This window comes from Lampetra fluviatilis, chromosome 40, assembly GCF_964198595.1.
Source record: "Lampetra fluviatilis chromosome 40, kcLamFluv1.1, whole genome shotgun sequence".
Taxonomy (NCBI): domain Eukaryota; kingdom Metazoa; phylum Chordata; class Hyperoartia; order Petromyzontiformes; family Petromyzontidae; genus Lampetra; species Lampetra fluviatilis.
Genome location: NC_136314.1, coordinates 356,031 through 382,500, shown reverse-complemented (window position 1 = coordinate 382,500; position 26,470 = coordinate 356,031). Strand labels below are relative to the sequence as shown.

General features: G+C 45.7%; 1 protein-coding gene across 7 annotated transcripts; it reads right to left on the bottom strand.

Annotated features, from left to right (window-relative positions):
• Positions 1-364: 364 nt before the first annotated feature.
• On the bottom strand, positions 365-24,261 carry ABTB1 (ankyrin repeat and BTB domain containing 1). Of its 7 annotated transcripts, none has more exons than XM_078874815.1 (12): positions 24,026-24,261; positions 18,801-18,863; positions 16,890-16,945; positions 14,670-14,814; positions 12,970-13,129; positions 11,411-11,456; positions 10,539-10,655; positions 8,264-8,379; positions 7,501-7,599; positions 6,653-6,820; positions 4,381-4,581; positions 365-3,566 (listed from the first exon to the last, which is right to left on the bottom strand). In XM_078874815.1, the coding sequence occupies exons 1-12, from the start codon at positions 24,079-24,081 to the stop codon at positions 3,360-3,362; spliced, it is 1,434 nt and encodes a 477-aa protein (XP_078730941.1). In that variant the 5' UTR covers positions 24,082-24,261; the 3' UTR covers positions 365-3,359. The 7 variants fall into 7 exon arrangements, with proteins under 7 accessions (XP_078730941.1, XP_078730946.1, XP_078730942.1 ...); XM_078874820.1 differs by having other exon boundaries at positions 4,501-4,581; XM_078874816.1 differs by having other exon boundaries at positions 11,411-11,423.
• Positions 24,262-26,470: the final 2,209 nt, after the last annotated feature.

Genomic DNA, 26,470 nt, shown 5'->3' with positions numbered 1-26,470 from the left:
CATGCCAACTGCCCTTACTGATGTGAACGTGCGAAACATGTCGGCAACACTATTTCATTGAAGGGCAACATCTGGAAATGATAATACATTCATATGGCATGCAAATAATATTTAAGTACAATAATTCTTGCCATGTATTTAAGTATTACAGCTTTTAACTGACTTTTCACAATGGGTTACCACTGCTGTTATTCTGCAGATTGTTTTTCTCCAAATAGATTTTTTTCTGACAAAGTTATGCACTTTATATAACTGCATTGCAATAGCGAATTGCATCTAAAATACACCACAATCCACTGAAAATGGCACCTCTTATAAATAAGTAGGGATCCATTCATCAAATGCACAAATATCCAAATATAAAAGTGCGCACCTCTTGAAGTCCATCTGGCCCGTCTCAAGACAGACGTACAAAAAAAACTACCGACATAACCAGATGTCTTCGGTACATTCAAATGCCCAATATACTCAATCCATGGCAGTTTATACCGAACGACATGCACAGCCTTTCAAATGAAACCTTCTTAAATATAAATTGAAACACCGGTTTCTTGCTCTTTTTTCATTTCATGAAAACGATTCAGATCGACGCTATGACGGCAGTGGCGTGGGACAACACCCAGCGGGCCATTATAATAATACATGAAATTAAGCTGCTCCATACAACACAGTTGGAATTCGGTGCTAATGAAGCGAGGGACGCCCGTGCCCATCACACGAACAAAGCCGGGCGATTGCAATCGAAAACCACAATTGGGTCAACACCAATCACTAAAAACCCATTAGAATGCCCAGGCCCCATGGACACGAGCTGCTTTCTATACAGCAGCAATGAGCCGTTGAAGCCGAGGCTGCACCTTTCGTCCAGAGTTTGAGAGTTACTGCCATGGCGTAGAGCCATCTCCGCTCATCTTCTGAGCATTTTTCCCCATGGGAGTGTTAAGTTCACGGGCACCGTTTTTGGTTGATGTTTGCCACAATGCCTGGGCTGTGGATCCAGACCAGATATTGATATTGGTCGCTCTCACCTGCACCAATTAATTTGTTTTGGTCAATAACAATACACTAGGTGACACCCTTTGCCCATCAGCAGGTCACAAATATAATTAATTTTTATTGGCCATGTAAAGAGACTGATAGCACTAATATTTTTCCACCTCGGGTGGTATGCGATTGTTTTTTGCGGCCTGTGGACGAACAATTCAAAATCGGCATTACGTAAAGGACGGAACCGTGAGCCGTCAGGTGAATTGAATAACGATCCAAAATTAAGTGACAGAGAAAACGCGAGGTTGAACCTGGTGGCGGCCTGGCTAACAGGTAACAGGATCTTGCCTACAGACGCATCGTCTTCCACACGATCACAAGGTGACACAACAACACGGCGGACGTCTACGGAAGCACCGGCTGAACGTCAGCATTTAGACGCGTCGTCACCGACACCTTTGCGATCCTGAAAATTACCAGCGGTTAAAAGGCTCGGCTCTCACGTATCTGGCGTGTCCTGCTCGACGGCTGCCGTACGCATTCATACGACGCGACGTACCGTGCGTGCCGTTATGATAAGCTGTGCGGGGGGGAACACGTGAAGCGCATGCAAACGGCAAGGTAACGGTGCCGCCCTAAAGCTGCAGGGCAAATGGTGCGACTTTTCTGTAACGATGTCACTCACAACAATGTTGGTTCTGCATTGCCTCCGCTTAATACAGGGAAAATACAAGTCGCCACTTTGCGCTCTAAAAAAGTTTAGTTCAAATGTTTATAAGCAAAACTGCCGTTGTTCATCCACATATGAATCTAAATACAGGGCGCTTAAAAAATGTTAAAACTTAAGTTTTTAAAGGAAAAATAACGGATAATACACTGTAATATAACGAATGTATGTTAATAGCTTCAGAAAGTCAAAGTCTACACTTCAGTTTAACATGTAGGCTTTCGCGACCAATATTATTCATAATTAACGTTTATGGGTTAGATCGCGTTATTTATAAATGTGTCGTAACCCTCCACCACCCGACACGGCCAATCAGCTTAAAAGTGTCACGTTGACAAAACACAAATAGTTCACTACTTTAAACCACCGGTGTGTTGAAACGTCGTACTCAAAAATTGTAAATGTTGTGGTTTCACTCTTCAACACACCGGTGGGCTAAAGTAGTGAACTATTTGTCTTTTGTCAACGTGACACTTTTGCTGATTGGCCGTGTTGGGTGTTGGAGGGTTACGACACATTTATAAATAACGCGATCTAACCCAAAAACGTTGATTATGAAAGTCGACACTTGTTCGCCATCATTGTCAACACAATGCGTAGAATCTTCTCCAGGTGGTCTCCAGAGCCCGGAGGCACATTTCTAGTGGTATTCTTGAAAATTCTCAGAAGAGTTAACGTTTTTTTGAAGCAGCCTGTATATATTTAGTCCACTGGCCTCTATTGGCTTTCCAGACGAATATTTAAGCAAGATAGTTATGACATTCAGGGTTTCATCAGCACAGTCAGGCTCTTTAAACAGATGCAACTGAATGACCAAATATTATAGGCAAGAGTACCTGTATGCAAAATTTAGTTCAGTCGTTAAATGTGTGTTCAACAGCACTTGAATGAGATCACATGGGTAACTAAAGCAATATTAAGACACGTTAACTTATGGATTTTGATTTCAGCGTGAAGGCATGGAGATGTCTAATAAAGAACACTTGATTAATCTGTTTTCAGGAAGGTGATCCACACCCTCAACTTGATTATATTAAACATAATATTTTGCCTATACTTATTTCACCAAGATTAGTTTTTGTCAACAAACCATTCATCCCAGGTTATAAGATGTTCTCAGCGGATGCCACCCACGTTTGCTTTAGCCGAGGGAAAAGGTGTGTTTTACAATTTGGAAAATACAGGCATCGATAGGTTCAGCAGACAAGTCCTTGCCTCGATTCCTGCCCAGCTCGAGTGAACTCCTTAGGCAGGGAAATCCAGGCAAGAGTGTTAGGCAAGGGGAGTTGAGCCCGAGGCCTTGCTAGCCTCTACAGTATTACCGATGCAAAGACACGGAGACCTGCGATTGACTGCAATGTCTCTCGGTCACACGCTCCTGTATTTCCAAACACAAGCGATGAAGAGGTGCGGTGGGCACTCGACACGGGACGCTGCGCAACCATGAAGAGGCGCGACAAAAATAAGTTGCATGCAGGAAAGTTGCGCCGTTTAGCTTTAGCAGGCGGCCAGTTTCTGCTATGCACAAGAGCCGAGCGTCATCCGTTCAGCCTTCAACCTTTGCCGACACGAGGTGGGGCCCTTCCTCCTTCTCGTCCTCCTCATCCTCCCTCCTTGACATCTCGGTGGGTGGGGGGGGGGCGTCTTAGCACTCGATACCGAGCCGCGCGAGCAGCGCGTCGAGTGCCGCCAGCTTCTGGTTGGCCTCCTCCATGGCGCTGAAGGTCTGCACGCTGGACGTCACGTGGAAGCGGATGTCATCCACCAGGGGGATCGAGTCCGTCTCCTGCCGCTCCTCAACCGCCTCGGCGTCCACCTTCACCGTCTCAGCAAACTCCTCCGACTCCACGAGCTGCGGGGGAACGGGCGCGTTCGCAGACAACGCGCTAAGACCTCACTTGGTATCTCATCGTCGAACGTCATCAACTAAACTATTTTTTTTATTTTGCCAGGTAAGGCCCAACGAGCTGTATAGCCCCTTTTTCCAGAAGCGACCTGGCCACAAATGATCGCTCAACTTAATGGCTTATCACGTGGAAATTTATGGCAAACAAATACTCTAAAGGCGTATTTCTAAATGTGGAGGGAAAAATTGGAGCACCCAGAGAAAAATCCAAACGACCACAGGGAGAACATGCAAACTCAAAATATACAGGCGTTGGTTGGGATAGAACCCACGCGCTCCTGCATATCAGGCGAGAGAATTAACATCCCGCCACTGTGGCACCTACATCATCAACAGCAATCATGATCCATCCACTGCTATATCAAGGCTAGAGCGTGCGGGCGAACAGCATTAATAGCCAATGTGCCAACACTGAACCTGACACATACATTATCAGGGGCAACCATGATCTATCCACTGCTCCATGAATGCCAAAAGGTGAATGGTAGCGAGTCAACGTTACAACACTGTACCCGGCATCAAATGGCTGCGGTAATCATCACCCACAGTTAAAAATCAAGAAATCAGTCACACAGTAACACACACACAGTCAACTCAAAGACACACACAAAATACAGTCACTCATACAATCACATACACAGATAACCAGTGTCAGTCTACCAACAACCACAGCTGCCAAGCGAGATGCTAACCGCTACACTACCACTCCCCGCACTGACAACCACACACACACAGCCCACAGTGGCAACTGGCAGCTTGCCTTGTCCAGGATCCTGGCCATGAACTTTGTGCACTGGTCCTCGAGGCGTGGTAATGAGAACAGCTTGGCCATCCTCCACATGACCAGGACATTGTCCTCTCCCAGACTGTGAGCTAGCACCTTGCCACACAGCCGCTTGAGACCCGGCAGCAGGTACATGTCGGCCACGGGCAGCATCTCACATGCCTCCTCGCTCGACAGCTGCAGTGTGTGTGCGATTGCAAACGTGCGTGTGCGTGTGGTTGTGTGGGTACAGGGAACAGTGGCGCAGTGATTAGTGCACAGCCAATGTCTGGGTTTGATTGCTCGTCATGCACAGCATAAACAATGCCACGTGGTATCAAAACCTGTTCTGGGTTTCCTCTCGGTGGACTCAGGTCAGAAAGAGTATCTACACTTGTGAGTGTCGTTTTAATTTTACGTACAGTCCCATGGTGGTGAGATGTTCACTACCTCGCCTGGTATACTGGAGGTCGTGGGTTCAATCCCGACCCTGACGCCTGTATTTTTAGAGTTTGCATGTCTCTCCCCGTGGTCGTGTGGATTTTTCTCCGGGTCCTCCGGTTTTTCCCTCCACATTTAGAAACATGCGTTTAGAGAGTTTGTCTGCTGTGAATTTACACGCAATAAAGCCACTTCGTTGAGCTATCATGTGTGCCTAGGTCGCTTCTAAAAAAGCTATACAGCTCAGTGGGCCTTACCTGGTAGAATAAAAATAGTTTCGTTTGATCAAATAGGGGATTATTGCTATTATATGGCATGGTGTTTTATCTGGCCAAAATAAAACTTGAGAGCAGCAATGCTCAACAACGAGGCCATGCTGGGAACCGCACTTGGCTCATCTGCTATTGCTGAGGTTTTCCCCTGTAGATTGTAAATGTTGCGGATTTGCTCTACAACACACAACCGGTGTGCTGTACTAGTAACCAATTGGCATGTTCTGTTTACGTGACAAACCTTACTAATTGGCTGTGTCGGGTGGTGGCGGGTTTAACGGCACGTTTATATTTACGTGATCTAAACCAAAAAAACTTTTATTATGGATGAAATTGGTCGCGAAAGACTACTACGTGTTAAACTTCAGCAGAAGAGCCTACCGAGCCCTGAATGTTGTTCATGGCCCAGATCCGCTTGAAACAATTGACTAGAGCACGCTCATGGACACTAAAGAGTGTGTAAGTATTATTAGTAATAATAGTAACATCACAAACCCCATTATTACACTAAATAGCTATGAACACTTATAACTAATAAAGATGCAAATGTCTGTCTCTCTACATACTAATAAAACAACAAGTCCATCTGCCTATGGGCCCTCTGGACCAGCTACTTCGTTGAAGTAGGCAAACCTCTGGACCAGTTTGACTTTCAGTCTCATCGACAGAGTCGGGCCTGTCAAACACCGCTCGGTTGCCAGATATTACAGGCAAGGGCACTTCATGGAAACTTTGCGGACCGTTCAACAACTCAAAAAACTCAACAATAATTTCGTGCTGCGGTGGAGTATTTGTGGGTAGCAAATACGCAAAAGTACGTGTCTGTAAAAATAAAACACGTCAAGTTTCGGTGCAATCATTACTGAAAAGCCACCTGCCTGCATCATACAACACCAAAGTAAACCAATGCGTTTGGCGACATCTGGTGGAAGAGATCCTCAACAACATTATTGGTCATTGGCTGTTTAGATTTCAGGCTCTGTTGTTGTTTTCAGCCTTTAACTTTCACTTCTAGGAAAAGTCCTCTCCCAATGTTCTTCGATTCCTCAAAAAGGACCGCTCTATAAAACAATTGGCTTATTCCTTATCCCCCCACACTGGCCAGACGTCTTGTAAGAGGTAGGAGTACGCACACTTTACCCCTCGATCGACTGTGGTGTACCCGTTGGGTGGACAAAGGTGGGGGGGGGGGAATTTAATCACTTTCAGCATGCAATCAACTTCTGTGTCGAGAGATGGAATCGAACCTCTGGATTTCCAGTTCAGTGTGCTGACTGTTTACTCCGCTGCATCTGGCGAGGGAATCCTATCACTGCAAAGGCTTGGTTAATACGATTAATTATCCATCCTTTCCACAGCACTTCTCTCATCTGCACGGAGGCCTAACTACTGCCACAACTGAACCCCTGTATTGCAAGTCCAACGTGCTCATCCGATGCACTACGGTAGCATCCCTTAAGACGCTCGAGCGGTTTAAATCGCATCGTACCGTGCGGGATCATTGGGGGGGTTCGGGGGAGGGGAGGGAATTTACGGCGCAAGATCGCGGAGGTCACCTCGGCCATGTCACTGTAGATGTAGTAGAGGATGGTGCTGAACATCTCAAGTGAGATGTTGTGCAGCTTCACCACGCACACGCTCGGCTCTGTCTGCAGCTCGCTCGCCTCACTGAAGTGGTCTTCCAGCAACGCCTTGAAGTAGTCGCTCCGGCCACAGAAGAACAACTGGCGGTCGAATAATGGTGTAAAGGGGGGGGGGAATTCTGTAAACATTAATGTGCATTCAATGTTCACCATCGTCATTTATGATTTTGTCCAAGACCCTGAGAGTAAAGGTTTGGCTGTCAGCATTCTCTTGCCTACAGGATATAACGTACTACCTTCCGTGACACAGGGCGGTGGCATGACTGGGTGGGAGTGCACAACGCTGCCCGTTTTAGAGGATCACGGTTTGATTATAGCAGCCACTCCGATTAATATTACGCGTATAAACCCAAAAAAAGGCCATACGCGCTATACACTTCAGACCAGACATCAAAGATCACATAACATCATTCGCAAAGGTAGGCCATTGTGTGTCGGTGTCATGGTCCGAATTTGCCAAATGTAAAACGCAACCTGCCACTTACGCCATTCGATTATACATAGCATTCATCACGAACTACTGTGAAAATTTTCCAGGACTCTCCTGCAAAAGTCATGAGACTCATTGTGACTTTCCTGGGTAAACAAGCATCAAAATAAAAATACATATAGTTAACATGCAAATTCATTCATGAAAAGTATAAAACATAATCTGAAAATGCACAAAGAAGCGTGGAGACGTGCACACTTCAAATTACGTTGAGAGACAGACCGAGGAACGTACGGATTCGAGAACAGGTGTCGGGACAGCACGATCTCACCTTGTGACACAGAAACCGGTTGCCATCCACTTCAAAGCAGACATCAGGGTAGGATGGAAAGGTATCTGCACAGTCAAAGGGCAGCTCTCCAAAGCCAACCTTGAGGATAAAATTAAAAACAGCACTTTCACATAGTGGTCATGATCAAGTAAATTAAGTCATGGACTACTGAAACGTCATTGTTATAAAACATCCATAAAATGTTAGTTTAAATCCCTAAAAAGGTAAACATTTTTGCCCAAAGTTGCCCATGTTTTTCTCTATTTAACATCCCTATTCACAAATATGAACTCGGGAAAAAATGTGAGAAATGAGAAAAGATTAATTATTTCGAATGCCCGAAAATTATTTCACGGTGAAACATTTCGTGTTTATTTACATTTAACTTGGTTTAAAAAAAAAAATCGCAGGGTGTTGTTACATTGCTCACCATCATTACAATAAAGGCCCGATTCCTTATCAGTCATTTGTAAACCCTTACTTAACCGACATCACTCAATTACGCCCTGTGACCGACACAGTGGCGCGCACACGGACAAACGAGGTTTCTTACTATGCAAGATGGGGCAATAGTGACTTTTACACTTAAGAAACCCTTCGGGAGTACACTGCAGGCATGCCTCATTACCTCCCATCAGCACGGTTGGCTACGTACGGCGCGAAAGAAGTTCAATATACATAAGTTACATTCCATCATGCTAGATGTCAATGCGTCTGACACGTTCCCTCTCGTGTAGTGCAATGCGCTGCAAGATCACCTCACCCTCAGCTCCGGTGGGAAGGCACAATCGGCCAGCAACTCCATGTCCTCTCGTAGTCGACAGGCATCGAAAGCCTCCACTGTTATCACCTTGACGCAGGTGCCAGGTTTTGTCGACACTGAAAAAATTGTCATCATGCAACACAGCTGAATGAATTTTTGACTAGCCCACACATTTTGATTTAAAGCTTTCGTGACTGCAGGGATTCATATTCTTGGTTCTTTCGGTAAAGTCACGTAGAAGGGAAACATTAAAAGAATAAAAATATAAAACAATAAAATTCTCACGACTTTCGATTTTCTTGCTGTGGTTTTCACACCTGATGATGATTGTTTGTGTTGCAATCAAAACATTGTGAGAAGTTTATTGTTTTATATATTTTTTATATTATTGTTTCCCTTCTACGTGACTTTCCCGAAAGAACCAAGAATATATAGCCCACACATGTTAATATCGCAGTATTTTTTTACCATTGTTAGCAAACAATATGCATGATCGTATCTAACGACGTGTGTGTGTGTACTAACGCATTCCACACCTGCTAATACAGCTTTATTCATTACATATTCCAAACTTGACAATGTCCTCGCACAAGCTGATTTGTGTCGAGTAGTCCTCGTTACCTATAACGGTGTGGGGCTTTACTAGTTTATACATCAGCAGGGTGGCGCAGTGGTAACACTTGTGCCTCACGGCAAAAATTGCCTGGGTTCAATTCCTGACTGGGGCATCTTTTCTGTGTGGAGTTTGTAATTGTCTCCCCCTGTTCTGTGCCTTTAAAGTTCTCCGGTGTCCTCCCATAGCTAAAAAAAACATACAATGTAACTGGTATTGGCCAAAACATCCCAACGCTCAACATTTATCTACAACATTACTCAATTGGGATCACACACACCCAGCAGCATCGTCGCCCCCTACTACAAAAACTTGGCAGGAACCTCCTGAAAAAGGGTCATGAGACTCGTTGAGGCTTTCCTGAGTAAACAAGCAGAATACCAATATACAAATTAAGCCATTACACATTGAACGAACCTGAAGATTGGCAAACACAAAAACGTGCAGCGTGGTGGTTTGTGGGAAATGGTCTCTGAAAAGCCATGGTGCTGACTCGCCCTTCAAGGAGTACGTTGTGTTGAGCCAATAACAATCTTCAAATACAAAGTATTAAACCAATTACAATCATGTTGAGGGGTCAACTGTACAAATCCTTGGAGGACACCTTCTGATGCCATGTGAATTGCAAGGCATGATGACCTTGAATTTGACTAACAGCCACAATCACGCAAATTTCTGTCTAGAAGTCACCTTCTGCACATATTACTATTTTTAGTTTTATTCATTTCTAGCCTGCACATACCTTTCTGCCCGATGAGTTTATCTACATGTTGTAAACCTTAAACTTTGCGGAGATACGTTCCTCAAGAATGTCGTGAATATGAAATCCGTGCATGTTAATACTTATGGTTATGGGGTAAAAACATATATGATGTTTAAACATATACATTGTATGTATATAATAACGATGAACGTAAACATTTAAAAGTGCAAATATCAAAGAATAAATAGTGTACGGTATTATTTACACTTTAACAATGTCACTTCCTTTTCGCTTAAGGGCCATGGTTAACGGTAACACGGCAACTCATTCCAAACAAAATGTAAAGTAAATTACTCCCGTGCAAACAGTGCGACAGAGGCAGACTGGGAGGGAGAAACGAGTCACGTGGGCGACTTTCGCGCTCGCACGATACACGCCGCTCCCACGCCTCACTACGGTAAGTGTGTATGTTGAACTTCTTCCACACCGTACGTAGCCAACCGCGCTAATCGGAGGTGCGAGTATGTACGGTACTTCTTGTCGGGTAGTCCCGTGCTATGGCTACAAATATTTAAAACAACCCCGCGAATTCCATATAGCACTACGCTAAATTTGCCGTGAATACGCAAAACGGCAATCATAAAACCCGCGAAAATTAAGGGTTTATTTGTACTCGTTCTCTGCAATATTGATGCTTTTGTTTTGTTGCCGCCGTGCTCAGGCACTACGGACCTCCCCTTGTAAGATAGCTGGGAAACTGGCAACAGGTCAATATTAAACTTAAAACTAAACTCTGTACAGCATCAGTTTAATGCTTAATTTATTTATTGGGTACAACTGTAAACAACAGCCATGTCAGACATGAGTACATGGAATCGGCATAAGCGTTGGTTCAATTTCGACGCCGTGGGTTAACTGGGTAAATGCACAAACCCTGCGCCAGCAACGTCGCCACTCACCAAACTCGTACACCTGCTTGCACTTGGAGTCGAGCTCCTCTATCAACTCCAGCAGCTGGCACTGCTTGGCAAGGCGTCGGCAGTCTTCGATGTTCTCCACGTCCGTGTCCATACGACCTTGCGCACAAACACGCGGCGTCAACGTGAGGTGGGCTTTGTGACGAAAGATAACACCAGGGGAGCCCATGGAGACAAACGTCTCTTTTGCAAAGTCAAGACTCTCCGTGCGTGCAGACGGATAAAGAAACAAAATTGGCTTTCCATTCAATTGAGAATTATCTGCAGTGCCAATTTTCTGTTTACAGCCCCGCAAACAGTGATGGTAATTCCACATTCCCATGGTAGGGAACAGTCTTTCTGCAACACCTCCCCCACAAAGCAATACTTGTTTCATATAGCCTGGACTTTGAAGACATTATGTATACAGGTTTCCCATCGCTTTATGCGGGTTCGGTTTGTGCGATTTCTCATATAAACAGCTAATCCAAAAATTTGATACATGCGGTTTGAATTCACTCATACGCAGCTATGCGGTCGGACACGGCACAACGTTGCTTGCCTGTACTGTGTGTGCTGCTCGGCAGGCTGCTGTCCCGTGCGGTGCATTGCGGCTCAGGTGACTGTACAGTCGGTCTATGCTTTCGTGATTATGCTTTGTGTGCCATTCTTTTTTTGGAATGCATCTACCGCATAAGGCTAGGAAAACCGGAATATATTGTTTATTTTTCTGCACACATGAAATACTGTCGTAAAGGTGCGGAAATTAAGTGACATTCGTTTATCCACTGTATTATTTATTTTAGAATAATCTCTTTAACATTACAAATTCACCTTGTAAGGAAATGCATTATTTGATGTATGATAACACTCACCTGTATAAAGATACTGCAAAATTGAGCCAAAGGCAGCAGGATTGACCTGGAAAGAACATGTTGTTGAATCAGTCATCTTTTTAAGTGAGACATGTGTAGTGGGTTCTATTGAGACGCACGCTCGAGTATGAAGGCAACATGTTTGATTTACTAACACAACAAGTAAGTCTACACTCACCGGGATAACGACTAAGGGCGGTGACCACCACAGATAGCTACATAACCACACAGGAACTCTATATAGTCGGCCGGGTCAGCTAACACGCTGCCTGGCTCTCGACGGCTTGTCCGACGCCCGAAGACCGAGGATCCAAGACCTGGCTGGCAAATTCCATTCCCTGGGACAGCAACAACAACGACGAACTGCCTGCTTCTCCGCACCGGCTTTTATCCGCCCCGGCGTGGCCGGGCCACGTCCCATTCCAGATTCTTCGAGGGTTTCTGGTTCCCCATCACGTGTCCCTTTCACCTCGTCCGGTCACGTGTCCTCCCGGGTTCACCCACAGGCCATGTCCTCACGTGCCCTCTATCTCACCTTTGCCAGGGCTATGCCCCTGCAGTACCCTACGTCACTTGGGACTGCGGCTGCCCTCTAGTGACATCGAGTATGTCACTACACATGTACACATGTGCATATAACCCAAATCACCCTGAATGTGCCTAATGTCGTCACATCTCAGAAGCTAAAGAGTGTTTCAGCCTGGTTAATGCTTGGATGGGAGACTGTCTTCAAATACCAGGTGTTACAGGCTTGTGCTGTGAGGTGGCCAGGAGATGGCAGTTCGGCTTGGTAAAGACAAATTGCTGCAAGGAATGATGGGCGATGGTCAAGAATAATAACGAAGTGGCAGGCAAGGAATGGAACGTGTCTGAGAGGATGTCCACCCAGGACACGGAGCGATGAGATCAGCTGGCGTGCAGGTACTAGCTTTAATTATTAGATAGCAGGTGGAGTTAATGCAGACCTGATGTCTTGCAACAGGTGTCTCTTTGGTGTTTGATCATCTTACCACCTCCTGTATTATTGCCAGAAAGGTTAAAGGGCTATTCCTTTAATAATTGTTTTTTAACCCTTTTATCTAGCAACAAAACTGACACTTTTTTTTACAAGGAGCCATGTTTGCATTGACCACAATACCTGCAGTCGGAATGCAAAAAGGCATCATCTGGTCCAACACCATGTGAGACTAGGCTCTAAGAAAAGCTGTCTCGTGTGTGGACCAATCAATTTCAAGGACAGTGCATACATTATCAGAGTTGTGTTTTTTGTTTGCATTCCGACCGCAGGTATTGTGGTCAATGCAAACATGACTCCTTGTAAAAAAAAGGTGTCAGTTTTGTTGCCAGATAAAAGGGTAAAAAAACTATTATCATATTTTGCTACTGGCAAAGGAGGTCCCAATGGCTATTCCTTTATCATGATCTTGACGCCGATAAAAAGGGTCCCATAGATCGTGGATTCGTGAGAGACGGCGAAGACTTGGGGAGATCTTTATTGAGCGGTGTATTGACCATGGCTGATGACAATGGTGGTGATGCAAGTCATGCCGTTCACCTACCAGTGGGTGCATCAGAGAAATTATGTTCTTGCCCTTCCACTTTGACTGGAACTTCTCAGCGAAGTAGGGTGAGCGGGCGCAGAGGACGCAGCGATGCGTGCGGAACGACTGCCCGTGCACAATGAAGCACACGTCGCTGTAGAAGCCCTGCTCTAGCAGCCTGCACGCGACCACAGCGGCACGTGTCAACGCAAACTCAACTCCGCCAAAAAAAACACACGCGGGAGGAATTTTTTTGTAGCGCAAATAGAAGCCCTTGAAAGACTGTCGGTAAGAGAAACACAAGTGTTGTTTACAAGTGAACTTTTATCAACGCTTGTTTTCCCATTCATAATTGCAAGCACGTACACACACACACAACTGCAGGAGGTGGCCAGGTGGCTCAAGAGGGTAATGGCTATGTAGGTTGCAAAAAAGGTTAAATATACAAACACACAACATCATGTTAGAGCACGTGGCTGGCACCCGTGATTCAACTAAATATTCAAATGTAGCGAGTTCATCATCTCAGCCTGGTTACATATGACTTGCACTGACAATTTAATCTTATGGTTTTAATTGTATGAGATAAACAATGTTGGAAGAGGCTGATAACCCGATGTTTAAATGTGTTATTGGCATTGTCATTAGATGAAGAAATTCGAATTTTGAACTTTCACAGCTAGCTCAGCAACATCCTACGTTAGAGAATGATTAACAATTTTTCACATTACTTCAATAAGGATCTTTGTCCACATTAGGGGCTTTCCCTTAACATACATTGCACGGAATATTGCATGTAGAAAGAGTATTGCGGGTAGAAATAGTATTGCACGTCAAACACATTGTTTTGATAACAAGAGCTGGTAAGAAATCAATTAAGTAAAACTCAACATTAATGTAACAGGGTTGGTTTTTCCCATGAAGTAATTGGAGAGAGGAGGCTGTGACCATCAACTCACTGTGTAAAAAGCCAGCCTAATCATTGAGTGCTTCTGATACCTGAACTCGGGTATCAGTCACCTGACTCACTTCTGATGAATGCAGAACCTCAAGCCAACCTAAAACACACGAAACCGGTGCTGTGGCAAAGAGACCGACAGACACTCCCACCCATGCACACGGGTGCAGTATAGTATCAACAAGGCTCGATTATATGATCGATTATTGCAACTCACTACCCTACGGGACCCTCTGGAAAAAACATTACCAAGCTGCAGAATGTATAAAATAATTTGGCACGCGCCGTGACGGATATTACAAAATCAGACCAAGTCCGTCCGGTGCTCGGTGAGCTCCATTGGCGTCCGGTTGCCCAACGAATACGTTGAGGTCGCACTAATTACATACAAAGTGCTTGCCACAAACGAACCACACTATACGTTGCAAATCTCGTCAAGGAGCATAAACCATCATCACACAAACTCCGGTTATCCTCGCAGCGACTTTAGGCTAACCTTTCAACAAAGACGGTCACAGCATCGTGCACTTTCAGATGCACTTCTGTGGCCGTTTGGAACGCTCTTACTTCCAATATTAGGAAGCCTCTGAGCAATGCACTTTAAAATCTAGATTGAAAACTAATTTCTTCAGAACTGCTTTGAGTTTTTTGCTTGTTGTCCTTCCCCCCCCCGCACCTCCGATTAGTACGTACCGTACGAAAAAAGTTCAGCATACATATATACAAACACAAGCACGGGCAAATTTTATCTGGTGCTCACCTCTCCAGGAAATCATCGTAGAACTCGCGCACCATCCGCCGGGACGTGATCTGCTTGTAATCGCGCAGCAGGCGCCGGATGCGGTCGCTGAGAGCGCCGTACAGGCAGCGCTCGCCGTCAAACGTGTTTGCCTCACACTTGGCACCTGCAAGGTGGCGAGATGTTAACTACCTCGTCAGGTATACAGGAGATCGTGGGTTCGATCCGTCGTGGGTTCGATCCCTACCCTGACGCCTGTGTATTTAAAGTGTGCGTGTTTCTCCTCCCGTAGTGGCGTGGATTTTTCTCCGGGTCCTCCAGGTTTTCCCCTCCACATTTAAAAAGATGCATTGAGTATTTGGCTGTTATAAATTTCCATGTGATAAGCCACTTCGTTCAGCTATCATTTGTGGCCAGGTCACTTCTGAAAAAAGAGCTACATAGCTCCGTGGGCCTTATCTGGTTAAATAAATATTCTTGGTTCTTTCGGTAAAGTCACGTAGAAGGGAAACAATAAAAATATAAAATATAAAACAATAAATAAAAAATAAATATGGACTGACAATTGCCCAAGCTTAAGATCTTCTTCTTTTGTATGGCTCGTGTAGATGCAGAGCAACTAAAAGTTCACACTCAGGTGGTCAAGCCAGCAGCAGCAGAATGTATCGTTGCGATGTCTCCTTCGTATTTGTGGATCAGGCATTGCGTCGTTATGCGTTGTGTATGGTCTGTTCTGGATAACCACAGATGAAGACGAGTTCTGCCAAGGGATGAGTGTTTATGCATGTGGGAAGAAGCCGAAGCATGTGGAGAAAAGCCACACGTTGAGAGGAACACTCTATCCCAAAGGGGGGCACATGATTTTCATCTGCAATCTGCTGTACCGTGTTCTCCTGGAAAGCCATGGCAAGGAAGCACCCTCAACGTCCATGGGACGTTTTGCAACATTGTGCGGATCCACCCACCATCACCTCCACAGTGCTAGATTACAGGAATGTCAACGCCGCCTGGCTACAATTTTAGACATTGGTGACTGGGCTGAAACCATTAAGTCACTGCACTTGAAAAACCGGATTCAATCAACGGCAGCTGCCTGGATTTGAACCCAGAAACTCAGCATTGCCGGCTGAGCTACATGGCCACCTCAAGAGCTTTTATCTTACAGGTAAGTCCATAAGGCTGTGTGTTCCGTGAGGTGTTCATCGGGAGTTTTAAGCATCACAAAAAGGAAAAAAGCACTTTAAAATCACAAGTCAGGCTCTGTGTCATAGTGCTGTAGAGATGTCACTGCATTGACACGTTAAAGCATATGGAAGTGACATTACAGTGATGTCATGAGTGTCATCATGGCGAATTTGAGTCATACCTGTCAACCCCTTATCAGTGCCCTATCTTATTACAGTCCAATTCAGTCCTTATTGGTCACCCCGTGCCCTTATAAATCTCAACGTTCATCCTACAAAGTCCCATCACAAGGGAGAAACACAAACAAAGACACATTTTTTTTAAAGAATACGGGTAAACCGTATGGGTTGACAGGAATGTTGACCGCAACTTGAAACAGTCCCGTTTCTAATAAATGAAGCTTTAAAGTCACGTGAGGCATCCCACAGCCTTGTTTTTCTGTTTACATCTCTGTATAAAAAGTTTAAAAAGTCTGATTAAACACAAGACAAATACATCAATGCCACATAAAGATTAGAACTAATAGCAAAAGCTATAACACAATTCTAAATATAAAAAAAACATAACACAGCTTGTGTGCATTATTAAAAATCTCAACAATTAAAAATGGCAAGTAGATTTAATGAGCATTTTAAATTCGGTTCCGACGGCTTCGTTGCAAGGCCGCACAGGCTGTGCGCATAACGGTAACGTTTCTGAGCGCAACCTCCAACAAATTTATTCTGGAGCCATTATGAAGAAAACAAATTGCAGCCCCATCAGCTGTGCACAAGCCAGCCATGTTCCTTTCCCCATCCCCTGCCGTTAACATAATTTTTTTTACTTTTGGAAGCTTAAATTTTGATTTAAAGCTTTCGTGACTGCAGGGATTCATATTCTTGGTTCTTTCGGTAAAGTCACGTAGAAGGGAAACAATAAAATAATAAAAAATATTAAACAATACAATTCTCACAACGTTTTGACTTTTGGACACCTGATGATGATTGCTTGTGTTGCAGTCAAAACGTCGTGAGAATTTTATTGTCTAATATTTTTATTATTTTGTAAGCTTCTTACCATTTTCCAAAAGGTATTCCACGAGCTCTTCATGGCCGCACAAACAAGCGTAATACCTGAGAATACACAGCATGCTTATTAACATCTTATTATTACACGCTTTCGTTTTCGTGCGTATTATACATTCGACAAAATTTCCTTTTTGGCTCGAACTAAATAACTCGATTAACGCTCTTGTAATGTACCGTGCAGATGACCTCAGCACAAACTGGTAATGGAATACTATAGCTCTAGCAACATCAATTAACAAAAATCCTCTTCTTTGCGACAGTATGGAGGGACTAACATCGGCTGTGCCATCAATCGTGGTGCTGACCACGAATGATGTTTAGCCGCTTATCCACAGGAAAAAAATGCAGATAATTGGGAGTAAATGCCACTCATCTCCTCTTATTCATTAAAATATGCAATGGTTAGCAAGCTGCAACTTGCAACCAAAATGTTACTGCCAGCCCAATCTCGTGACAGAGCAGTTGAGCCAATGGGGACGTTTTCCTCGCCCCTTGTTTTTATTTCAAGTTTTCCTCCACCCATCAGTACGAATGGGTGCACAACAGTTAGGCATATTCTTGGTTCTTTCAGTAAAGTCACGTACCGAAAGAACCAAGAATATGAATCCCTGCAGTCACAAAAGCTTTAAATCGAAACAGTTAGGCAATCGGTAGGTCGCACGTGGTGGGGTAAAGTGTGGTGCACTTCCATCTTTTCTGTGCTAAATAGCCAGTGTGGAAGAGTAGGCCAAAATGCAATACAGAGGGGCTCTCGAGCTTCCTCCAGAGGAGGCCCTTCAGCAAGCAGTGGCATAAGCAAGTGATAGCAGGGCTGCACCTTTACCTTTTATAAAAATATATATATATATGTTTAGCTGTTTAAAATCTCATTCTGAGTGTCTGTCCATATAAAAGACTAAAAACATGCACTGGTCAGCAGCTTAACTGTAAAAACAAGTCACCATGTGCCAATACTGTAAGAAACATCGCCAAAATATTTTGTGTTGCGTGTGCCTGTGCGCGAACTCGGTTTGACTCCTGCTCACAACCAACACGAGTGACGAGTAACTCAAACGGTTTTGGGCCACGTCTAAGTTGACTCGGCCTTAAGTGAGTACCTGGTGCAGTGTGTAAACACCATCACTGTGGAGACAAAGGTGGCCGGGCGTGGTGCTGGTCACAGCACACCGTTGTACGCTGTCCTGGGCTTAATAGGCGCTCGCCAACAGCACTTGCCCCATCCTCAGCCTATGTCGGCTATACAGGGGACCTTCGCGTATCTGTGTGGGGAGCCATGGCGCAGTAGTTAACACACTGCATTATGGACCCGGCAACCTGACTGACCCCTGACCCCTGGCCACGGCTAACATCAGTGGCGAGCGATAAGTAATCAGTTCTGGGCTTGCCTCGGTAAAATCCGCTTCCAATGAGTACCTGCTGCAGTTTCTAAACAGCACTGGGGGAGCCAAAGGTGTCCAGGCATGGTGCTGGCCACACCACCCACCAGAGAGAAATTTCCAGCTATGATCGATGTGCTACAGAGGGATGCTTGTATCTGCACGTGTATCTGTGTCTGCATGGCGAGTGGTGGCACAGGGGGTTCTGTGGACCAGGTAACTTGAGTTCGATTCCCAGCCACGGCTAATAATAACGAAGAGTGGTCACATCATTTGTCCTCGGTCCCCTTGAGGTCCACACTCAACCTTCTACGAGTACCAGGTGATGTGTCTAAATATCAACACTGGGATAATAACAGGCACGGTGCTGACCACGCTGCCCCTTCACACGCCACCGACCATAATAGGCGCTCGCTAACAGCAGTTGTCCCAACAGACTAATGGTATTAAACGGGGCGTTTGTCTTGTTTTGTCTATGTCTGCGTGCATCGTTGTGTTTGTGTGCGCGCGTGTGGTTTACGTACAATGGAGTACTGTCCCATTTATCTCTCACATTCAGTTCCAAGTCCCTCTCTTCCACAATGTCCCTGGAAGGAAGCAGTGGTGGCAATTATGTCAGAGTTGTACTATTGTACACAGCATGAGCGCGCGAGACGTTTAACGAGATCACACATTCACAAGGGGGACGGATGGTCAGTAAAGTCTGGGTGTGGTGACACTCTCCTGACTTGGGAGGTTCACTTAGAGAGTGGGACCAGTCGTAAAATGCCGTACTTAGAATCATTTATAAGCCTGTGTCAATCCACCGGCGGACGTGGGCATCTCCGCACCTTCGATTAGCACGGTTGGCTACGGACGGTGCGAAAAAAGTTCAACATACATGCATGCTTTTAAGTCACGGGGGTTGTTTAACCACACTTCATGAAGCTGGTCAGTGCGGATTGATGAGAGGGGTTGTGGGGTGGGGAGTGGTGGAGGAGAACCAGTTCAGGTATCAATGGCCACTGACGATAGCCATAACCAGAAATGGACCTGAGGCTATAAATTCACAGCAGGGTACAAGGACCCGCTGCATCGCCACTCCCTCCCCGTGGGACCACTCTTACGTCTCCATTAACGTAAGCTCTGGAAACAAATTGTATTCTGCGCTTTGCATAGTAATTATAGTCCATATATTACATAGGTGCGGAAACTCCAGGGACTGGATTGAACTATTTATTATCCTGGGTTGAGAAGGTGTTCATTCATTACGCGGGTCAAATTCATCGGGGCACATTTTATCGAGGCACGCAAAATCAATTAATTCACGTATATTTAAAAGCCAAACTTCCAGTCCGTGAAGAAAATGAGTCGAGTAACAACAGCAATTATGAGTGGTATTGAGGCACAACTCATTTAGTTGACACTGCTTTAGAAAAGGGAGCTGGCTGAAGTTTTGGGCAGACGCAATTTCTTTGGAGCAGAGCGAAGGCAGAGACCGACGTGACACTGCGAGGCTTTGATAAAACTGGGATCTTTTGGTCTTTTATAATTTTGTGCTTCCACCGAGCTATCCGTGTCATAGCATAAGACAAATCAAAGTCGTATCTCTCGCACACCGGTGTGACCCTTCTTGTTAGAGAACAGCCCACAGAAGCGGACACCAGAGAATTACTTCTGAGATCCCTTCAATTGATCTCTAGTCAACAGAGTATTGGGCAACACTTTCCCAACTTTCCTACCACTGAAATTAATGTACTGTATATGTCACAATAGTCAAATCTATATATTGGATTCTCTCAGAGTTGGAAGTTAAAGCGATGGTCATTTGCGTGCAGTCATTACTGACGGACCTGAGTCTATCAACTCACTACTCTTGAAAAGTTGATTTAATACTGGTAGGAACCTCCTGGTTACACCCACCCACAGGGGATTATTGTGTCCGACGTGCAGGGAGGGGCTGGGTGGGGAGGGGCTGGGTGGGGAGGGGCTGGGTGGGGAGGGGCTGGGTGGGGAGAGAGGGGCTGGGAGGGGTGGGGCTGGGTGGGGAGGGGCTGGTCACCCCGTGGTGCCCTTATAAAACTCAACGTTTAACCTACTCACGCCGGCTTGTGCCCGCCCTCACAGTCGGGCATATTTGCGGAATACACCACGCCGCCGTTGACCCTGGCCATTGACCGAGCAACCCAACGTTCCGACCAGCTCCCTCCGCAGGAATGTGTTTACAGGAATCTGCCTGTATTCGAACCCATTACCGGTGATGCGAGCTCAGCACGCCCGACCTAGGAGCCACCCCAACAAACTCAATACAACCGGGAATTTCTAAGAATATTAAGCGCTGTTTTGGCCTCAAACCCCGACGAATATGCTTTTGTTTCGCGAAATCTCTTTCCTAAAGCGTGTAACAGATCTTCCTCTCTTTATTTTCAAGTTACTAGAGCCAATAACACACGGAAGTGCAAAGTAAATGCTTGTTATGTAACCAAACGAGTCATCAAACACCACAATGTGAAGCCTAACAAGTGCAGACAGCTTTTAGTGTTATTTGTCAACGCTACTTTGAGTCGATATTTAACTCGGATGGATTAACAAGCACAGCCACAAAAGACAAAGATCCCCCCGTATAGCCTTAACAGACTGGTAGCGAGCACCTATGAAGCACAGCAACACCATACACGACAACACATCACATTTACGACTATAATGAGTCAAGAATGTCAGTGTGTCCCGCGCATGACGTTACTCCACGTCGACCAGCCCCCCTCATTAATAATCATGAGCTGGTGACGTCACTCCACATGGGGAGCGAGGCGCCTCCTCCCCCCTCCTCAGCGTCAACTTACAACCCTCACTACAAAGGCAGAACCCTCACGTCACGCGATCTCCGTAACGCTGTTGAGACATCAAAGTAAAAAGGACGTCATGATGAACAAGGGATTATCACCTTTATAAATGAAATAAGTCTGTGTCACCGCGGCCTTACAAATTGTATACGAATGGATGCAATTAATATCACATCGGGGTCTGCATTTCACTTGCAAGTTTCAGACTTACTGCAATACACCCGTTCTTGAACGGGCAAAAGGCTAGCATCAGGATAGTGGTGTTCGAAGCACCGAGGTCCAACATGCCGTGTTGGGGGGGGGATGTTTAATTAAATTGACCAAGAGGCCTGCTTGTTCTTTACGTTCTATCACGTCAATGTTGGATTGAGTGTAGTCCCTTCGCGAGACATTCATCTCATTAGGCTAGGGTTCAATAAGGGAGCAACGACAGATTATGAAAACTAAGTGCTTACATTGTTAATGGACGTATGTTGAACTTCTTTCGCACCGTACGTAGCCAACCGTGCTAATCGTAGGTGCGGAAGGCACCTCCAGAGGAGTTGAAGTAGCAGTGGAGTAAGTACAGAATGTTAAGGGTTTTCCTCTTGTTTGGTTATTGACAGGAACTCCTGTTTCCTTCCAATCGAAACACAAAATCTCAAATATAAGGAAACCGGCCAATAAAACCAAGCAAACCCCTATTGAAAATGAGTTATAAGGCTCAGTGGGGAATTATTTGGTTCAAGATGCTATCACACGCAAGTCAAAGGGATTTCCTGCTCAGATAAGTATTCAAGCTGTGCTCGTCACCTGTTTACAGGTCCGAGTCAATGGGCGCTGCGGTGGCGAGATGTTAACTGCCTCGCCTGGTATGCAGAAGGAAGTGGGTTCGATCCCAACCCTGGCGCCTGTATATTTGGAGTTTGCGCGTCTCTCTCCCCGTGGTCGTGTGGATTTTTCTCCGGGTCCTCCGAGTTTTCCCCTCCACATTTCGAATGAACGTGCGTTTGTAGTATTTGGCTGCCACTATCAATTTCCACGTGATGATTAGCCACTTTGTTGAGCTGTCATTTGTGGCTCAGTGGGCCCTTACCTGGTCAGGTAAAAGTTTAGTTTGTGTAAATCCCACATTCCTATGAATGGGGGCGAGTGTATCCATAGGACGACCACTGTTGACTTCCCCCACGAAGCGGTGCTACATATTGACAGCTGAGAGATGATAGGATGGGTCAACCTCCCACCACCACCGCAATCAGTATCTGACCATACAACCTTCCCAATTGTCAGCCTCACTCTACCGCCCAGTTGCCAACACGTTGAACCGAAATTTAAACTTCACCGCCACGTGGTGCAAAGACAAGTGCTCTCGTTGAATATCCATTTGGACAACTTATCCAAGTTGAGTTTGAGGTCCTGGGAAGTCTCAACTCCAGCTTACTCTGGATGCAGCTGCGAGGAGTAATTAACGCGCACGCACTACCAGTCAAGTTCTCGAGTGGACTAAGAGTCTGCTGCTGACCTATGAGGCTCTTCTTAAATGGGTTAGTCCCACAATACCCGCAGGGACTGGTCCATGGTATAGTCTCCAACGAGGGCCCCGAGATCCGCGGCTCGCCTTCTTCTAAGGACTCCGAAGGTCGAGGCTTTGTTCCGGGGGTGATCGCGCTTTCGCCAGAGAAGCTTCCAGACGATGGGACGACGCTTTTGCCTTTGGTAGCCAGGCAATCACAGTCACCAGAGTTATTGGAATCTCTCTCGAAAACTCAAAACTCTTTAAATTTGCCCTTCACCCCCTAGTTCTGGTCGTTTGCCCCGATTCTGTTGTGTTTCCTGCTTCATATACACCACGGCACATTGGGATATACGGATGAAATGCACCGTACACATTTGAATTGCTACTGTATCTGATGATGACATCTGCTGTTGCTGCCGTTCGCAAAACTTGAATGTTTAGTTTTTTGTGTTTGTGGAAGTCTCTCCCTCCTGAAAAAAATACTCAAGTACCCTCCTACAAATTACACTCATAAAGTGTCAGTTCAAAATAGTAGTATTAAAGTACCGTGCGTGTGGTATACAACGTGGGTATTTAGACAGCAAAAAGCTCATTTAATGCCGAGTTCTGTGGTTCAACTCGAATTTTGGACTAACTTCTGCTGTTGATATTTGAGACGCAGTCGTACTCATGAGAACTACTCATTTATCCGCGATGTCCCTTGCCAATCCACCGCTGGTTCAATATCGATCTAGGTGGGTTTATTTAACCATACTTCACCACGCTGGTATGCGCGGGCTTGATGAAGTTGTGGCCGCAAACATCGAACCACGGGCTTGCGTCACCTTTCCAGCCCAACGTCCACACGAAATGGTACCCATTTTACCGACCACGATGATTTCCAGTCAAACTGAACTCAGAGAAGTGATTAAAACAAGTAACAGGTCTCTTTCCCTGCTCAGACGGGCGCGGTTGGCCACGATGCGGTTGTGGAAATTCCACATTCATGCGGCGGGAACAGGACAGCTCGCTCGGGCAATCCCAACAGAGCACAGTACCGTAACGGAGTGATCGCCGAACAGTCGATCACAGTAACGGAAACCCACACCGATGGGTTTAAGGCAACACAGACAAACATTGCACTCCGATTGTAAATGTTGTGGCTTTGCTCTCCCAACACGCAACTTGTGTGTGCTGCACACCGGTAACGAATTGGCACGTGTACAGCTGTGTACGTGACAAACCCTTTAACTAATTGGCTGCGTCGGGTGGTGGCGGGTTTAACGACACATTTATATATTTACGCGATGCGACTCCCCCAAACCCCCCCCCCCCCCCCCGTATTACATACTGTACGTTATAGTTCATGGCGAAAGAACCTCGCTGCGATGTGTAAACACACTCGATACGACGACGATGATAACAACACGGCGTAACAAGCAAACACACACACCTGACCCTGCAAAGGTCGCCTCGCCTGCAACTCACGAACAGCTCGTTAATCGCCATGCCCGCTGCCGTATCTTGCCCTCTCGTCTCAGTGTCTGGCAGTGGTATTAGTATTGAAGTTTGTATCTCCTGCTGCTGCTGTTGTTGATGTTACAGTATTTCGTGATCGCCGTTTAGAGTGGCGACCTATCAGCTGTTCCCCTTGGCCCCCAACGTAAACACCCACCACGCGCTACTGCGCATGCGCCGATTTAAGCTTGCGGGGGGGCGGGCGGTGGGGGGGACGTAATCGGAAATCTAGCGACGAGAGAGCGCTCGCTCTCTCCCACCCACCCACCCACTCTCTCTAGCCCCCACCCCACAGCACAATTAGAATGGTAATATTGTTGGTTCTTTCGGTAAAGTCACGTATATCGAAATAAAAGCAAAAAAACCTACGATGTTTCGATCGCAACACAAGCGGTCTTCATCAAGCTTTATTTGGTGATTTCGAAAACGTTTATTGGTTTGGCGATTTTTATTTGTTGTAGTACGGAGTTAGAATGATGGCTTTAATCTAAGTTGTCTTGTGGTTGTTTGACTTGCATCCCACTGGGATTTTTGCACAGCGTTGGTGTACGGTGCTTTTTTTCTGGAAGACTTTGCAGTTTTTCCTGGATTTTTCTGTTTGCGCATAGTCACTTTAAGATGTTTTCTTGCTCATGTTTTTGTTTGTTGCGGTTGCACCCGATTCAAGAGCCGAATGGTTCACAGGGCTATACCAAATAAATGAAACTGAATCAGGCGGTCTTCATCATGCGCCTGATGAAGACCGCTTGTGTTGCGATCGAAACGTCGTGGGTTTTTTGCTTTTATTTTTATTTCAATTAAATTTTATTATTTTTATTGTATTTTATTATGCTTTATTTTATTTTCTATCTACGTGACTTTACCGAAAGAACCAAGAATATGAATTCCTCCAGTCACGAAAGCTTTAAGTGAGAATGATGAATCTTGATTGAAAGCTTTGGTTACTGCAGGAATTCTGACTCTTGGTTCTTTCGGTAAAGTCACGTAAATAAAAAATAATAGATCACGACGTTTCGATTGCAACACAAGACGATTGCCTGACGATTGCTGATGTTGCGATCGAAACGTCTTGATCTATTATTATTATTTTATTTACGTGACTTTACCGAAAGACCCAAGAGTCAGAATGTAAACTTGTATTATAAGACTATAATGAAGGAAGCTACATGGCAACCTCAAGAGCTTTTATACTGGTAGGAACCTCCTGGTTACACCAGCCCACAGGGGATTATTGTGTCCGTCCGTCGTGCAGGGAAGGGCTGGGTGGGGAGGGAGGGACTGAGTGGGGAGGGAGGGGCTGGGTGGAGAGGGTGGGGAGGGGAGGGTGGGGAGGGGCTGGGTGGGGAGGGTGGGGGTGGGAGGGGTGGGGCTGGGTGGGGAGGGGCTGGTCACCCCGTGGTGCCCTTATAAAACTCAACGTTTAACCTACGCACGCCGGCTTGTGCCCGCCCTCACAGTCGGGCATATTTGCGGAATACACCACGCCGCCGTTGACCCTGGCCATTGACCGAGCAACCCAACGCTCCTACCAGCTCCCTCCGCAGCAGGACGTGTTCTTACAGGTAAGTCCATGAGGCTGCGTGTTCCGCGATGTGTTCATTGGGAGTTGTAAGCATCACAGAAAAGGAAAAATACTATAAAATCACAATTCAAGCTCTGTGTCAAAGTGCTGCAGAGATGTCACTGCGTTGACACATTGCAGCATATGGAAGTGACATTACAGTGATGTAATGTCACTTCCAGGTGGAGCTGAAGGTGAGGGCAAAGTGACATTACGGTGATGTAATGTCACTAGAGGTGGAGCTGAAGGTGAGGGCAAAGTCCAAGTGTGTTAGACAATGGGAGAGGGAGGGGGTAGAGATGGGGGAGAGAGAGGGGGGTAGATATAGGGTGAGAGAGGAGGGGGGTAGAGATAGGGGGAGAGAAGGGGGTAGAGATGGGGGGGAGCATTGTTCCTCGCTACACACACCCACATTGCTGACGGGAGAGGTTGACAAGAAAACACAAATCAAGTCATGACCCAAAGTGGTTGATGACATCTTTCCAATGATTGCTGAGTTTAAAACCGTCGTCTCGGTTGAAATTATGTCTGTATATATGGGTGGCTTCGTGAACGAATCTTTGTTGATAGGTATGATCTTTGAATTTGGTGATGCTGCTGCTGCTGCTGCGTTATCAGTGGCACACCAAGACAAAAAATTAAGTTTTGCGAACAAATGTTATTTATAATAAAGGTTTTTTTGAGGTGGTTAGATGGCCAGAATTGGTCGCGAAAGCCTACGTGTTACATTGTCTTCTCATTTGTTTGTATGTAATCCGTAGAACCTGTAGTCCACAACGTAGCATCAATACAACTTTGTCAACACATTTACGTATTTCG

Bases quoted from the DNA above. Each gene is read 5' to 3' on its own strand.
- ABTB1 (XM_078874815.1), bottom strand. From the start codon at position 24,081: ATGGCGATTAACGAGCTGTTCGTGAGTTGCAGGCGAGGCGACCTTTGC. The intron at 6,821-7,500 runs GTGAGATCGTGC...TTCGACCGCCAG, and splicing joins ACCGGTTTCTGTGTCACAAG to TTGTTCTTCTGTGGCCGGAG. The intron at 4,582-6,652 runs GTGACCTCCGCG...CACACACTGCAG, and splicing joins TCTACAGTGACATGGCCGAG to CTGTCGAGCGAGGAGGCATG.